Here is a 17,347-nt window from a genome sequence, read left to right as displayed (position 1 = left end):
ACTCCTCCCCTCAAAAGTTCCAAATGTCTCAAAAATCACCCACTTCTCTCTCAGATAACAAATTTCTGTAGATCCTTTGTGCCATTGTTTTAATTCTCTTTCCTTGAGCAGTAAATGACTTATAGATCTGAAACGCTATTGCAGGTATAGTTTTATGTTTAAAAGAAGATGCATAATGGAGAAAAAAACATCAGGCAATGTAGAAGAAAATTTAGGACAAGTTAATACCCAGTCATCTCCAAAAAATCTGCACTTCTAACTTCCAGATTGCCTCAAATATCCTCGTTTCTCCCCCCGCGCCCCTTCCCACATGGTCAATACCTGGAATTCAGCTTCTGCCTTTAAATGAAGAGCTACCTACACAATCAAAGTCATTCTGGAGTTTATCCATCATTTCACCTAGATATTACCATTCATTGTTAATCCAGATACAAATGAAAGCATAATTGTTTTATACTTGACAATGTAAAAAGATGATGTATTTCCAAGCAGGATGGCAGTAGGTGCTTTAACTTTTTAATCTTATTAGTTTTCAGAAATAACCTCTTAGGCTTCAAATCTGGAGAGATTATAGATATTTGATTACAGTGGGTTAAAAATCCAATAAAATTTTCTTCCATAATATTCCAAGTGAGACTTCTGAAGTATACTGTAATGATTAGTGGATATGTACAGAAATTAATGGTCTCATGTAGTGACTATTCTTCAACTGTCATAATTCCTTATTATATCTCAAAATAATTGATATTTTATTTTGGCATTAGTTATTGCTTTTGAGAAAAGTCTTGTAAATGCCAGAACAAACAGAATAAATCCTAAGATGCCTGAGAATGTAATTGAATTCTCACTTCATTGGGGACTTTTTTTTCTCCTTTTATCCTACTTTTTACCTGAATTTAAGAAAATATTGTCTGCTGTTTTAACATTAGAGAAAAAATTACTGTCAACAGCATATTTCACTCTAAAAATAGTAGAAGTCCTTTATCTTTATCCAAAGCTGCATATACAAAGCAAATGATCTAAGGAAGTACATATCTGAATAGAATCTATACCAACTGTTCAATTGAGAGCCAGGTCTACTAAAGAACTACAATAGAAGACATTGATATCCCATTATTATAGACTTCTTCCTTTTGTATCTTAAGTGACTAGAAGAAAAGCATGATCAGCTTTCCTTAATCACATCATTTCCAATAAGAATTAAAAAAAAATAATGAAATCAACCCATACACAAAGCCAGTTAATACATCTCATAATCTTAGAATTTTGATTAGGTGTATTTAAACAATTTCTCTCGATTCAAAGATGATCAAGTCATTTAACCAAGATAGATTTTCTTTTTAGCCCTTTTAGATTCTACACTGTGTATAGACTAACTAGATTATGTAAATTATAATCTATATTAATAAAAGCCTATTAGGGGTGTCGAACTCAATCAGAGAAGGGGCCAAAATCTAAAATCCAGCCTAAATCGTGGGCTGAATGGTTTACTGAACAGTCATAAACTGTCATTGTGATGGAAACGCAGCGGAGTGCAGTGATGACAGCGCGGTGCGGGCCACATTGCAAGGCCTGGCGGGACGGATTTGGCCCGCGGGCCTTGTGTTTGACACATGTGGATCTTCATGCCCTTGAGTGCGATGTCACCAGATGGCCGCCACAAAGATGGCCATGCACCCAGTGGAGGCGGGGCCTGGTGGCCACTCTGCGTGGTGAGGCCTGGGGGTCCCACAGCTCCTCATGGTGCAGAGGAGGCCAGTCCCAGTGGAGGAGGCAGGTGGCAGCAGGGGAGGGCAGTTGGGGGCAATCAGGCCAGCAGGGGAGTGGTTAGGGGGCAATCAGGCTAGCAGACAGAAATGGTTAGGGGCAATCAGGCAGTCGAGTGGTTAGGAGCCATTGGTCACGGATTGTGCAGGGTGCAAACTGAGCTGAGGGACAACCCTCCCCCTTTGTCTATGAAATTTGTTTTCTGGGCTTCTAGTTTTACATTATAAGAACCTCAGATTCAGCTTTCTGAATAGATTCAGTATTGTGTATAGTCCTTGCCCCATGCTTAGCTATTTCATACCATCTTCTCAAATTATCCTTTTTTCTACACCTTTACCTGACAAAATCCTACCCATTCTCCAGAATCTGACACACTTCCTGTTTCTTTCATTAAGCATCTACCATCCCCATATCAGAGTTTGTCTTTATTATTCTCTCTCTCTTAAGTAATGTTACATTCTATTTTATATTACAGTTCCTTGTGAACTTATATCTGTGACCAGATTGTATGTTACTTGAGAGCAAAGACTGTTTTGATCATCTTGGTACCTCCATCAGTACCTAGCATATAACATACATATAGCAGGTTCCTGATTAATGTATATTAAGATAAATTGAAATAAACATCTGTATGGCTATACAATAAGTGAAATGACACCTTCTACATTTCTGAAATCCTACTGATCACAACTTTGCAATTATAAGTTCTTTTGATAATTAATGTATAAGATTTCAAATCACCTTAATAGTAAGTCTCAGGTAGCTTATTTTTATATCAAATTTTTTGGTTTTCTATCTGCCCCCACTGTTGTTTCCCCCCCATGAAATAGTGCTTCTCAATTTGATTACTTGAATTTCTTTTTCATTTCCAGCACTGTACCGAGAACTGCCTCCAGAGATTAAGGAACGATCCCCTTCTTTAACCACCAAGGAAAACACCAAAATGGAAAAACCTTCTTTATCTTCTCAAAAGGTAAATGTTTTCAAGAAAACGTATAGCATATGTCCTTTGATTTTCACTCTCTCTGGATAAAATATTACTTTATTTTTCATGCTTATATCATTGTTTACATTATTATTTCTTGTAAAATTGGCACCAATGTTATGAAATAATGTAAGGCAAATATTACTGTAGCCATTTTCCAAATAAGGAAACTGAGGAGGCTCAGAGGTTAAAGTAGACCTTAAGTCACAGTCGAAGTAATGGGATAAGGATCCAGAGTAGAACTTGTGACCTCAAGTGTGATGCTATTTCCATCCTATACTTGTTTCTGTAATGACGATACTGACAGTGTTATTAGCCCCACCTGAGAGGTACACATGTGTGCTAAATGTCATTGGGGCCCAACAGAATAAAGATGGCCTATCTTCCTGGAGCATTCCTTTTATTTGCTAGAAATTTAAAATATTTTCAAATTAAAATGAGCATGGATATATTATCTGCCAGAGAAATATTTTTATTTATTTATTTATTTGTTTGTTGTTTATTTATTTATTTATTTATTTATTTATTTATTTATTTTGAGTGTCATGTTTTTTTAGTCTGAGCCTTCAGATCCCTCAGTCAGTATTCTTCTGATATTAATAATACTTAGGTGCAAAGTTTAATAAGCAATTAAGCAATGTGCCATATCACATATATTACTTATTGAACTTATTTTATTCTGTGACATTAGCTTTTGCCTTAAATGGAGTAACTTCACTCCTTAATAACATGAAGTAGCAGTGTATAGAGTTTTTTAACAATGGAACCTATCATGTATCATCAGTCATTCAGCCTATATTTATTGAATGCTTACTAGTATTTCCATGCTGAGCATTAGTCCTCAATGAAACAAGATTGAGTAGACAAAGTACTTGCCTTTGAGGCTGGTGGGTGAGACACCTACAAGTAGACAATTTCAACAAACCATGGTAGGAACTATAGTGAAGATATGTGCATAGTGTATTGAGAATGCACACAGCAAGAAACCATCAAAATCTATAATACGTTAGGAGATCAAGTAAGAGTTCCCCGAGGAGGCCATGCTTGAGCTGAGGCTTATAGGAAGAAAAAGTATGTGCTTTGTAGATGATCTTAGAAAAAGTATTCTAGCAGAGGAAACAGCTTGAGTAAGATGTGATAAAGTGTAATTATTTTGTGGAGTATATGGCCAAATGGAGAGAAGGACATAATTCTTGTGTTGATTTGGTCTGCTTTGTCTGAATCCATGCATTATAATAGACTCCTACATATATTTTTCCTCTTAGGAATTTACCACTTGTAGAGTTTGATAATGTTTTATTTCCCTGTGGGGAAAAGTATAAAGAATGTGAAAAGAAGTCCCTGAGAACCGGTAATGTCCCAGGTATTCAGAATGCCTCAGGTAGGCTCTGAGTGATGACGCAAACAGCCAGCCCTTGAGAAATGTGTAACTGGGCTTCCTCAGCACCTGGCACAGTTACATGTCTTCAGTTTATTTTCTTTATCAGAATATATATGGTTTGATTTTATCAAGATCCTGCCTTATAAACCTACCACAAATTCAATCAGATGTTTAATTTCATATGTAAGTTTTATTTTTATTATCCTATGCAAGATATGTTTTTAAAAAAAGAACTTGAAAAAGTTGTCTCTGAAAAGTGACTAAAGTGGAGGAGGGTCCTAAGTTCATAGAATTAGAAAATTGGTGACATAGAAGGAACCTGAAAATCATCCCCAGTGATTTTAGTCAACTCCCTTCATTTTATAGATAAAGAGATCGAGATCCAAGAGGGTTGTAAGAGTCACGTTCCAAACACTGCTCCTAATTAGGAGCTCGGCCCCATGTTCTCAGGCCAGCCCGTTCCCTCCACCACCGAGTCACCGACAGCTGTCACCTGGACAGCTAGCCACATTCTGTGTAACATTGATTTTTCACATACCTGTATTATGTTTGTTTAATTGTACACTTCTTCATGTGGAAGTCTTTAGAATTTTAGTCTTTATATCTTTTAAGGAAAAAAAAAAAGGAAAGAAACCTCCTGAATTGTTTTCTTTCTTTTTAAATGATTTCTGTTCAAACTACAGAATGAGAAGTAAAATTATACCTTTTAATAGCTTGGCAGCTGCTGGATCTTATTAAGTCCTTCCAAGTGGAACACACCTGTTCTGTTGCTAAATGTGCCAGGTCCCTTGCAACATTTCATCTGGTTCATTGAAATGTTAGTGGGTGATGGAAGCATTCGCTCTCCCTCTGCAGGGAGCAGGGCCAGGTTTGAGTTAGTGATTCTCCGCCATAGGCTAGAGAATCCCCAAACGAATCAGTAACTATCTATACCACAGGGACAGGAGAGTAGAAGACTTGTCCTCAAGCTCCTTCCAGAACATTTTTATCACACTGTGCTATAAATTTGGATCTAATAGGAGGAAGAATATTTGTGCTATCTGGGAGGATAGCTTTAAAAAATATGAGGGGGTTTTTGTTGGTTTTTTGAGGATTTTTTTAGACATTTTATTTTTTACTACCCTATATGATTTGCTATACCTATATCATTCATATATTTGGGGAGGAAAGTTGTTAAATTTCTTTTTTTAAATGTAATTATTTTAAGTCATTCTATTAAAGTAATATATGTTCATAGTTTTAAAAATTCAACCAATAAAGAATACTGTAAATAAAAAATAAAACTCTGTCCTAATATTCATGTCCACTATAATTTGCAATTCTTGTTTAAAATGTTCTCTGCACATGTAAATAAACATGTCTTAATTCATGTCTATGTTTTGATGAAACTAGAATCATACCTAATATTCTGATGATTTTTATTCATAATATATTTTGGCTATCTTTTCTTATTACCACAGACAATTCTGTTTGTTTAACAGTTGTAATTACTAAAATGGCCAATTTTTTTTCTTTTTTTTATTCCTAAACTGCCCAGGTATTTTTTTTTTAATTTCTGAAAATGCTTGGTTTCCTCTTTTTATTGTTATAAAAAACAAAACCCAGTCCTGGCAATGTGGCTCAGTTGATCGAGTGAGATCCCATGCCCTGAGAGGTTACTGGTTCAGTTACCGGACAGAGCACATGCCTGGGTTGCCCCAGTCTCTGGCTTGATCCTGATAGGGACATGCAGGAGGTAGCCGATTGATGTTTCTCTCTCCTTCTCCCTTCCTCTCTCTCTAAAATCAATGAAAACATTGTTTTTTAATCCAAGTAGAAAATTACCCTCTATCTTCTATAAATGTTTAAACATTGACAAAACCAAGTCATGTTTTTTTTAAATACCAGACATATAGTAATAATTATGCACAGGAATGTTAGACTATATATGTGAATGTGGAGAAATTGCTATGATATTTTTGCTTATGTCTGTCTAAAATCTCACTAAATGAATAAGTCATTAGTTTAGCTATTCTAAGACAATTATAAAAATATCCATTAAAACTCATCTCTTCCTGTGGTAAGAGTTTTAATTATTTTTAGTTTTTTATTTAGCATGTAGTCAGAACAGGCTGGGTCAGTTCAAAAGAGAGCTGGTTCATAAACCAGCGTGCATATTCCACTTATTAAGGGCCAGCTGTTTTTTTGTCTAGTACAGAACAAGAAGAGAGAATCCAAAAGGATCAGATAACAATGGTGGTTTTGCTTCCAGCCAAACATACACGCACAAAAAATTTTACATTGGCAATTCTGTCAACCTCTCAGAAAAACAGTAAGCATGTGTGTATTCACAAAATATCTAATTTTCATTTGCCCTCTTTATCTCAAAAGTAGACAGTTTATTAAAGCCTGGATTAATTGTGCTATATTTCACTATTTTAAAAAATAACTTCATATAGAAAAAAAATGTTTTTCCATCTCCTGTTCCTTATACCAGGAGTTCACCTAAATTATTTTTAACCAGAGAAATAATACGATTTTATGACTGTGTTAAATCCAACAACAAATTTATAGTAGACAGTGGTTATTTTTAGTATGGCAAATAGATTTTCCAAATACCTAGAAGTTAGTTAATATACACTGAACCATTGAAAATGCAATCATAATTAGCATTGTCTCCTTTCTATACTAATTTATATCTTTTTTAGTTTAGTAATTTTATCAGAGAAAATTCAATTATTTGATATATTAAATAGATAAAATTAATTTATGCTTGGATTTGCTTTTATATTTCAGGAATAATTGAATGTTTTTTTCTTGATCCAAAGAGAACAACGTCAAAATCTTATAAGTAAAATTTATTTGTATCCCATAAAGAGTCTCAGTATAGGCAACACTAATATGTATTTCTTTCCCCCCCCTAATTTGTTTCAATAACATATATATTTTGAAGAAAAAATATTGATTTCAAAAAATGTCATTTACATTTGAAAAATATTTGTTCCACAAAGTGTGTGTGACCCCAGTGATGTGACAGCAAAGCCAGTGTGTCACCTCGCACCATAGATCCCAACATTATAGTCTCTAACTGCTCTACACAGAGGAACTTTTAAAAATATATATTGATTTCAGAGAGAGGGAGAGAAATAGAAACATCAATGAGAGAGAACCATCAACATCAGTCTGCTGCCTCATACACACCTCCTCCTGAGGATCAAGCCCACAACCCAGGCATGTGCCTGATGGGGAATCGAACCGTGACCTCCTGGTTCATGAGTTGATGCTCAATTATTGAGCCTCACTGGCCATGTTACTCAAAGGGACTTTAAAAGCCTTCACAATCTCTCTTACCCTGAAAGGAACTCATTAGATCTTGACTTTCTTAAAGGTCTGGGGACCAATTCTGCTACCTATTCTCTTTATACCTTTGCCTCGGCCATTGTATAATATTTGGTATGTATATTTTGCCCCTGCTTTGTATCTTCCTCCAGTTTCCTTTGGGCGATTCCCCTCCAAGTTTTCAGGACCCCATTACCCTCAACAGACTGAATAACCCCCCTCCCAGGCTGCTTGTCTTTTCAATGTACCTAACCTAGGGTAGGTACAAGATAACTGCCAGTGGTTCTGAAATAAATGGACTGTGAGAGAATACCTCTTCAGTCTCCATCCCAAAACTCTGTATGTATAATTTCCTTAATGTCTTTCTAACTTACGTTACTTAATATTTTTACAAAATAAAAGGGAGGAATTGTTTTCAATTTTAGCAACCCACTGATTTTTCAGCTGATTTGAGGCTCTGAGCCCAGCCTCTAGTTTTCTTATACAGACCTTTCGTGAAAATTCAGTTTAGAGAATAATATAAATTCTCAATAAAGAGTTCATAATTGTTCCAATAAACCATTGAAAAGTATTTGTAGGACATTTCTTCAGAGAAGCTAAGTATAGATTTTATTCTTTGAATAATGAGTGTCCAAAAAAAAAAAAAAAAAAGTAATGTGCTGCATCAAAACAATGTTCTACTTGGCCCACTACTACTTTTCTGACAGTGACTGTAGGGTTGTTTTATAAAATGATAGAGTGTTTGCTCTTCATGATTACATTTTCAAAGGTTAACCTAAATATGAGTAAATTCCTCTCACCATCTATCACAGATCTAAAATGCGAAAGATGTTATTGGGAGAGCTTTTAACCAATCATTCCTAGTTGTAAATTGTCCTTTTAGATAGTGGCAGAATTGATGCTTATCAGTCACCCTTCTTCTGACTCTGAAATCAGCATGACCTTTTTTCAGAAGTTCTCGGACACCCTAATCTGCTGTCCTCGTGTTTCGTCAAACCCTCCAGGGTTTCTCAACCTTGGCATTGTTGGCATTTGGGGCTAGATAATTCTTTGTTTGGGGGGAATGTGCATTGTAGGATGTTTAGCAGCATCTCTCTCTGCCTCTACCCACTAGGTGCCAGAAACACTAATGCCCTCCAGTTATAATACTGAAAAGTGTCCTCAAACATTGCCAAATTTTCAAAATCTCTCTCTCTCTCTCTCTCTCTCTCACACACACACACACACACACACACACACCATTGAGAACTGTTCTATTTTATTTTTTTTTAAGTATCTAATATTGTGTGTAGATATGTGTTTTTCCTTAAATAAAAATTTTCCTTATTTTAAGATCCTGTTCATGAACTTTTGCTTTCATGTTTTCCATTACTGGCAAATATGTAAGTGTTTGTATTGCAGTTATAGACTGCTCTTCTTTAAAACAGCAGATTCACATAGAGATGTATCCAGCCAGCTGTGCAAGGCTCAACATGATGAGTTTATATTAAAAATGTCTCTTAATTAAATAGCTTTTGACTACCATTTATTTCCTTTGTTTGGTAAATTAACTGTATGCTACTCTTCTCATAGGCATTGAAAATGAACTGTATGCTAATATTCTTGTTATTATTAAGAAGTCACAATGAGAGTGTCATAATGGCCTCTAGTGTTAAAGTCATTCTCCTTAAGTTGACATAAAAAGGAAGAACCTTTTTTACTTAAGTGTCTCTGTTATTCACACATACCATAAAAGACCTCATTCAACATAGTACAACAGATTTGCTGTTCTCTCTTTTACTGAGCTTTGTTGTACTTGAGTCTTTCCTTTTACCCCTGTTTCTGCTTCCCATTACTATGGGTACTCTTAAGCAGCAGCCTCTTACACATTGGTGTACCTTACACAGAGGAGAGATGTAGAATGTATCTCCAAAGGTTGGCATTTCCTTTGTGAAACATGCTCTCTGCCCTGCTCTGCCAGCTTCAGAGTCGCTGACCTGGAAGCAGAATCATTCCCAGGATAACTGTGGGAAAGCATTCCTCCAAAACCAGGAACCCTGTGTATTACTCTGTCCTAAAACTCACTGGCTGAATTAAGATATTTTTTAATTGCGACTTTTGTAATTACCACAAATACCATGTGTAATTATTTAGTCTGTTATGGCTGCTAAATTTGTACTTTATAAATATTATAAAATAAAATGGTTTGTGCTTATATATGAACCTGTTAAAGAAAGCAACTGAAGAACAAATTTAAAAGCCACATGGCCAAACAATTTTCTTTAAGCTAATATAAATAGGTAGGTGGATGGATGGATGGATGGATGGATGGATGGATGGATGGATGGATGAATAGATAGATAGATAGACAGACAGACACACATGCACACATACTGAGATGATGATGAATAAGGAATCATTTAGATTGGACTGCTGACAGACTGTAAGTATAATGAAGATTGAAGAAGGAAAAGATTAGGTAAAGGAAATTAGGTCAAAAGGAAAAGCATCACTTAATGCTTCTCGCATGGGTCATGCATATGACTTTTTTCTTCTGTTCCTTTCTTTCTTTTTGGATAGAAATAGAAGGGCTAAAAGTTCCTCGAGGACAGGTGCTGTTTTGTTCAAAATTGAATTACCAGGATCAGGTGCAAAGCAGGTATAAATAAATGTTTACTGAATAAAGGATTGGGTAAACCAATAGCAGCAGCTGTACTGAGGTCAGACCTGACCCCTATGATGGAGTTGCACACAGGCAGATGTTCAGCAATGCACAGAGGGTGACAATGGACTTCATAAAACTGCCAGGTCTCCTTCAGTGTCTTCAGGTTCCTTCCCTAATCTCCCATCTCTAGGAAATAGTTCTGTCTAAAAGATAAGTTGGCCGAAACCGGTTTGGCTCAGTGGATAGAGTGTCGGCCTGAGGACTGAAATGTCCCAGGTTCGATTCTGGTCAAGGGCATGTACCTTGGTTGTGGGCACATCCCCAGGAGCAGGTGTGCAAGAGGCAGCTGATCGGTGATTCTCATCAATGTTTCTAACTCTATCCCTCTCTCTTCCTCTGTGGAAAAAATCAATGAAATATATTTTTTAAAAAAGATAAGTTGGGTAATCCAAATGATTCTTCAGTATGCAGGAATTAAAAAAAAGGGGGGGGGGATGAGGGGAGGGTCTACCTAGTGTGGCTAAGTTGGTTGAAAATCATCCCGTGCACTAAGAGGTCACCAGTTCAATTCCTGTTCATTGCATATGCCAAGGTTGTGGGCTCAATTCCTAGTAAGGGGTGTGTGGGAGGCTGCCAATCAATATTTCTCTCTCTCCCCCTCTCCTTTCTTCTCTTTCTAAAATCAATAAAAACATTCTTTTAAAAAAGGGGGAGGGGTTATATTCTGATGTTTCCTACCTTCTTGATTATCTGCAATCAGTTTTCACTCTTCTCAAACCAGGTCATTTAGACCATCAGGAAATAAATGCATGGAAGCAATTATTTATCTGTTTGATGCCAGATGAATACATTGTGCTTGGTATGTGTGACTTTGCACACCTGTCTTACCAGTCCCCAGGTCTGAAGGTAAACCAGTTATCCATTGTTCTCACTTCTACTATGTAATTTTATCGTTGCTGAAGAAAGTCACATAATTGTATTGGTTATCTGTGTCATATTTCTGATTCCAACCTTAATGAGGCCCATGGTCTTCACCATTCATTGTTCTTCCTGACCAACTCCCTATTCCATTCCTTATAGTGCCTGGCTGGTCAAAATAATGTCCACCTTTCTCAAGCTCTTAAGCTCTTACTCCAACTTGATTTTGTTTCTATGCTTTCTTAAAGAGAAGATATTCAACATTAATTGCCTCAGCTTCTCATGCCTGCCTTCTCTGTATTTCTGTAATTCTCTCTTAAAATAACAGGTAGATAGTCAAACATCAGGAAGGTTTACAGTATAATAGAAATATTTTATAGAGTTCTATATTAAATGCTAGGGAGACACATAGAAATGGTCCCTGACCTAAGCATAATGAAATCAGCAAAGGCTTTCCAGAGAAGTTCATCTCTAAATTGAGCTTTGTAGAAGAAAGTGACTTTGAGGCAAACTGAGCAGATATATTCTAAGGGATTATACACTTGGGCCATCACAGATATTCCATCATGGCCGAAGCTTAGGATGCAAAATTAAAAACAGAGTTGAACCTCAACAAGTAGACAGAATCAGGAAGATTCTTGTACGGCATGTTTAAGAGCTGGGTTTTATCCTAAAGGTCAGTAGGGAGACAACAAAGGATGTAAAGCAGTGGTACCTGTCCTGGGACACATACCGCACAGGGGAGGCAATTTGATTTTTCAGGGGATCAATTCAAGAATGAGTGATTAACAGTGATTTTTTTTGTATTTCTTATGGTCCTAGGAGCCTTATATACAGGATATCAATACATATTGTGGCATTTTTATGCATTTCAGTTCTCTATTATATGTTTTGAAATTTTATTTGCTATTTTTCATATCACTTTATATTATTATTATTATATATTTTTTTTTAACAATTTCTTAGTGGTTTCTTCCTCAGTACTTTGTTCTTTTGTTCTTTTGTTTTTCTCTTTCATGGATGTCTTGTTCTTTGGAAGCTTGTTTAGACCAAGTTAATGGCCTTTTAGGCTTCCTCCACATGAATAGAAGTTCACTTTTGAATAATAAGGTTTATTATTCAAATCATAAATCATATTCATGTCATGGGAGGGGACACCAAGATTTTAGAGATGTTTATGTGGGACATGGCCAAAATAAGGTCGGGAACCACTGATGTAAAGCATGGAAGATGACATCAAATTGGTTCTTTCAAAAGTTCTAGAAACTCTAGGAAAAAGACTAGGAAAAAAGCAGTTCTGGAAGAAGTAAGAACAGGAAGGGCTATTGTTGTAATCCAAGCCAAACATTGAGAATGTAAGATTTGGTAACTAAATCCACATGCAGGAAAAGGAGAATTCTAGGTTTCCAATTTGAACACCTCTATGTATAAGAAAATAAGAACTTCACTTTGGAGATAGTTGACATTTGAGTATATGTACAGCAGCCAATTGCAGATCTCTTAAAGGCTTCTATGGGACTCAGGAGAGATTTGAAAACTATGTGTTTTAGTAGTTCTGTCATTAGTTTTATATAAAAATGACAGCATGTAAAACATTTTACAAATGGTAGAAATTTGTGCACTGGGTGGTTGTCCCTCAGCCCAGCCTGCACACTCTCCAATGTGGGACCCATTGAGCGATGTCTGACTGCCTGAGGGATGGGGCCTAAACCGGCAGGCAGACATCCCTCTCACAATCTGGAACTGCTGGCTCCTAACCGCTCACCTTCCTGCCTGATTTCCCCTACCTGCTTCTGCCTGCCAGTCTGATCACCCCCTAACCACTCCCTGCTGGCCTGATTGACACCTAACTGCCCCCTGCTGCCCCAATTTCCCCCTCCTGGCCTCCCTTGCCAGCCCAATTGCCCCCAACTGCCCTCCCCTGCTGTCCTGATAGCCCCTGACTGCCCTCCCTTGCTGGCCTGATTGCCCACAACTGCCCTCTCCTGTCAGCCATCTTGTGGTGGCTATCGTGTGGCAGCCATCTTGTGACAACATGAGGGTGGCCATCTTGTGATAACAAGAGAGTGAGTTGCCATCTAGGCTTTTATTAGTATAGATTTAATTTGTATGTAATTCAAAATATGAACAGAATAACAATTTACATTTTTATGTGAATTTTAAATGGACCCTTTTCATAACATAGAATTTTCTATAGAAAACATTTGCAATCTATTTTATGGCAACATTGGGTTGACTTATAAAAAACTGTCTTACAGCAAACACCCTTTTCTCACAGTATACTTGCAGTAGGAATTAATGCTCATATTCTTGAAGAACCATCTAACACTCAGAGTATAATTTGGCTCCACTGAGAGCACTTCTGTATTTGTCTTTCTCACAGTGGTGTCATTAATAAAAGATACTTGGAACCCCTTTATTAGAAAATTCAAAGAAGTCTGATTCAATATTTTGCATATAGTTAAGTGAGTAAGCTGTGAAAATACAGAATATACTGAAGAGATTATAAAGTCAAGATACAATGAATTAAAGTAGCAAATCATATAGTATTATTGGATTAATTAGAGACCTGGTGCATGAAATTGGTGCATGGGGAGGAGGGTGTCCCTCAGCCCAGCCTGTACCCTCTTCAGTCTGGGACCCCTTGAGGGATGTCTGACTATTGGGCAGTTGGACATCTCTCTCACAATCCAGGACTGCTGGCTCCCAACCGCTTGCCTGCCTCTGCCTGATTGCTCCTAACTGCTTCTGCCTGCCACCTTGATCATCCCCTAACCACTTACCTGCCAGCCTGATCGATGCCAAACTGATCCCCAGATGGCCTGATTGCCCCTAACTGCCCTCCCCTGTTGGCCTGGTCACCCCCAACTGCCCTCCCCTGTAGGCCTGCTCCCCCAACTGCCCTCCCCTGCAGGCCTGGGTCCCCCCACAACTGTCCTCCCCTGCAGGCCTGCCCCACCCCCAGCTGTCCTCCCCTACTGGCCTGTCTCCCCCAACTGCCCAGTCACCCCTAACTGCCTCCCTGCTGGCTTGCTTACCCACAACTGCCCTCCCCTTCAGGCCTGGTCCCTCCCAACTGTCCTCACCTGAAGGCCTGGTCCCCCCCTAACTGCTTGCCCTCCCCTGCAGGCCTGGGTCCATTCCCCCCCCCCCCCCAACTGTCTTCTACTGCAGGGTTGGTCCCCACCAACTGCCCTCTCTTGCTGCCCTGGTCTCACCCAACTGCCCTCCTCTGCCAGCCTCCTCACCCCTAACTACCCTCCCTGCTTATCTGATCACCCACAACTGTCTTCCCCTGCAGACCTGGTTTCCCCCAACTGCCCTCCCTTGCTGGCCTGGTCTCCATGAACTGCCCAGAACTGCCCTCCCTTGCAGGCCATCTTGTGGCGGCCATCTTGTGTTCACATGGGGCCAACCATTTTTGACCACATGGGAGCAGCCATCTTGTGTCTTGGAATGATGGTTAATTTGCATATTACTCTTTTATTAGATAGGATTTAGGCTGATGCTGTAGGTCTCTGTTTGCCACACACCTGTAAGCTGGCTTTCCTTACAGAGCGCTTAAGAGAACTGTTGGTTTAGTTGTGTTCAGAACCTTGCATGCTCTCTCCTCCTTCAGTAAGTTGGTGATTTTCAGCATGTGAATATTACCTGATCATCTTCTCTAATTTTTGACTTATTGTTTGTTTTCTTCTTCTTCTTTTACAACAGTCAGTCAACAAGGACAAATCTCAGGATTTCAGATGGGGCTCAGAATCTATGACACGGTAAGCAACTTCTCTTCCTAAATAATTTACAGTGATAAATAGTTCTTGTTTTTTATTATGGACAATTTCTCATTTTCCTTTTCAAAACATCACACTCTTGTTAAGTTTCAGATCATTGATTTTTAAAAGTTTATTTAGCTGTTGCCCTGGCTTGTTTATCTCAGTGGATGGAGCACTGGCCTATGGACTGAAGGGTCATGGGTCCAAAGGCTCATACCTGGTTGAAGTCTCAGTCACCACCCATGTCGGGGTGTGTGCAGGAGGCAACCAATCGATGTGTCTCTTTCACATTGATGTCTCTCTTCCACTCTCTCTAAGAATCAATGAAAAAATATCCTTGGGTGAGGATTAACAAAATAAATAAATAAATAATTAAAAATAAAAGAGCTTAGCTGCTTTGAGGAGAATAATGGTTGGACATTGAGGAAGTGTATGAAAAGTAGTAAGAAATAAAATTAAGTTAAAATATCACACTAAAGTTTTCTTTCTGTGGACCCATTTCGCCATTTATTTTAGTTTAAGTAACTTTTGAAATGCCATTAACTGAAAACAAGTAGGTTATGTGGTTTAAAAAAAATGAAATGTCTATTTTTAGGCATTAAAGAAAAAAAGGTAGTACCTAGAACACTAGCATTGTACATTTTCTACAAATGTCTAATGTGTTTGAGCAGTCTTTTCTGAGGTATTTATTTTAAAAGATCTCTAGGAAGTTTTGTATTTTTATTTGCTACTTGCTGAATTACTTAATACATAAATAGAAAATCCCTCTTTTAAATTAAAAAAAAAATCATATCAAAACATTCCCCAAATATTTCTCAATTTCTGTCATTGCAGATTATTTTGTACCTAATTTCAAGCCCAAACTTTATACTCATACATTATTAGCAAACTATCACATGCCTCATACATGCCTAGAACAAATTAGCTATCTGTCGTGCCCTTCCATCACCGCCATAACACATGAGTGCATGCTTACACGTGCACACAGATAATCCCTGCTGCATTTCTTTCAGGGAAATACTTTTCAAGTTAACCCTGTTAAACACTTTGACGTTTTGAAAAATAATGTCTTCCGGCTCAAAAATTCTGATTCAGATTACAGTCTGATTTACAGGAATTATCAAATGAAAGCATTCATTATTTTACAAGATAGTATCTCAGTCTACAGACAAGAAATAAGCAAGAAATGGCATTTAAAAGAGTCACCGAATCATGACCTAGAAGATGCCTTAGAAATACTTTCTGTATCCCCTATTTTTAATCAAGAAAACTAATAGGAAAGGTCTTGTGCAAATTGCACAGGGCACATTTGTCAGCCTCAGACCAAGACCTATGTCTCCTGATTCCCAAGTGTGTGTGTGTGTGTGTGTGTGTGTGTGTGTGTGTGTGTGTGTGTAAAACTATATCAGGCTCCTTGGTAACATACCATTTTGTTGTAAGTTTAAAATCTTTCTTTTGACAGAGAAAATCTATTCACTATATATAGCTTGTATCGCTTCAGAGCACAGTCACTGACATTATCACATCTGAGTCTTCCCACTGCTATGAGAGAGATGCAGACCAGTATTCTGAACCCTCTTTTCCATGAGATCTTGATCTGAGATCTTGATCATAGACCCTCTCTTTCCTCATCTGCATTTCCTCATCTGTGTTTCTCTCCAGGCTTTCCCTCTTATCTGTCCAAACACATCCAAGGTCTTTCTTTCTGGTTTTGTTTTTGTTTTATCTGCCAGATATGTTTTCAGTTCCAGTCTCTGCATAATTGAAATTGTACATAATAGTTGATAATACAGTCACTGGCCTGAGGAGATTATACTCAATGAGAGATTATACATATGAAAAAATAGACTGGCCCTGGCCAGTATGGCTTAGTTGGTTGAGTGTCATCCCCTGCACTGAAAGGTTTTGGGTTCATTTCCCCATCAGGGCACATGCCCAGTTTTCGGGCTTGATACCCAAAAGGGGTGTGCACGAGGTAGCCAATTCATGTTTTGCTTTCACATGATGTCTCTCTCTCTCTCTCTCTCTCTCTCTCTCTCTCTCTCTCTCTCTCTCTCTCTCTCTCCTCTCTCTCTCTCTCTCTCTCTCTCTCTTTCTCTCTCTCTCTTCCTCTCTTTCTAAAACTCAATAAAATAAAATAAATCTTTAAAAAACCCACAAAACAAAACAGGAACAATAAGGACAAACTCTATTTGAACAACAACAAAAAATGACCACATTTAATACATCATGGGAACAATACTATTGGTGTGCTTGAACAGGTTTTTAAATTTTTTTATCTAATATGCGAATGAAAGACTGTAGTCATTCTGACTACATTGGATACCTGTTTCCAAGTGATACAGAGATCCTTGCCATATTCTCCAGATTCAAGTTCAAAAAAATCTCACAAACATCCCAGCTTCTCAAGGCTGTCAGAGCAGCTTGCCTTCTCCTTTCGAACTACAGTGTTTGAGGAGCTTCTGAAACTACGTTTTCATGAGAAGTTCAGATATGTCTAAATGCTCCAGTTCATCTAAAGCCTTTGGGCTTTCCCAGTACTCGCAGTTTCTTAGAATAAGGAGGAA

The 17,347-nt window shown here is 37.9% G+C and overlaps 1 protein-coding gene across 22 annotated transcripts in view; it reads left to right on the top strand.

Moving 5' to 3' along the window:
* AHI1 (Abelson helper integration site 1) overlaps positions 1-17,347 on the top strand; it is a 152,312-nt gene that overhangs the window by 109,723 nt on the left and 25,242 nt on the right. For 18 of the 22 annotated variants that reach the window (XR_006739955.1, XR_006739954.1, XM_045572630.1 and 15 more), the window contains 2 exons: positions 2,640-2,740; positions 14,725-14,780. Coding sequence is in view for 18 of the 22 variants with exons in the window: in XM_045572630.1 (XP_045428586.1) it covers positions 2,640-2,740; positions 14,725-14,780 (157 nt within the window). In the remaining 4 variants the exon portion in view is untranslated. Of the gene's footprint in view, positions 1-2,639; positions 2,741-14,724; positions 14,781-17,347 lie in introns of those variants that run through there. The other 4 variants (XR_006739956.1, XM_045572623.1, XM_045572628.1 and 1 more) reach the window with 2 other exon arrangements.

The sequence above is a fragment of the Pipistrellus kuhlii genome, unplaced genomic scaffold (genome assembly GCF_014108245.1).
Source record: "Pipistrellus kuhlii isolate mPipKuh1 unplaced genomic scaffold, mPipKuh1.p scaffold_m20_p_5, whole genome shotgun sequence".
Classification (NCBI taxonomy): Eukaryota; Metazoa; Chordata; class Mammalia; order Chiroptera; family Vespertilionidae; genus Pipistrellus; species Pipistrellus kuhlii.
The sequence above is the reverse complement of the archived record's forward strand: the minus strand, read 5'-3'. Positions and strand labels throughout refer to the sequence as shown.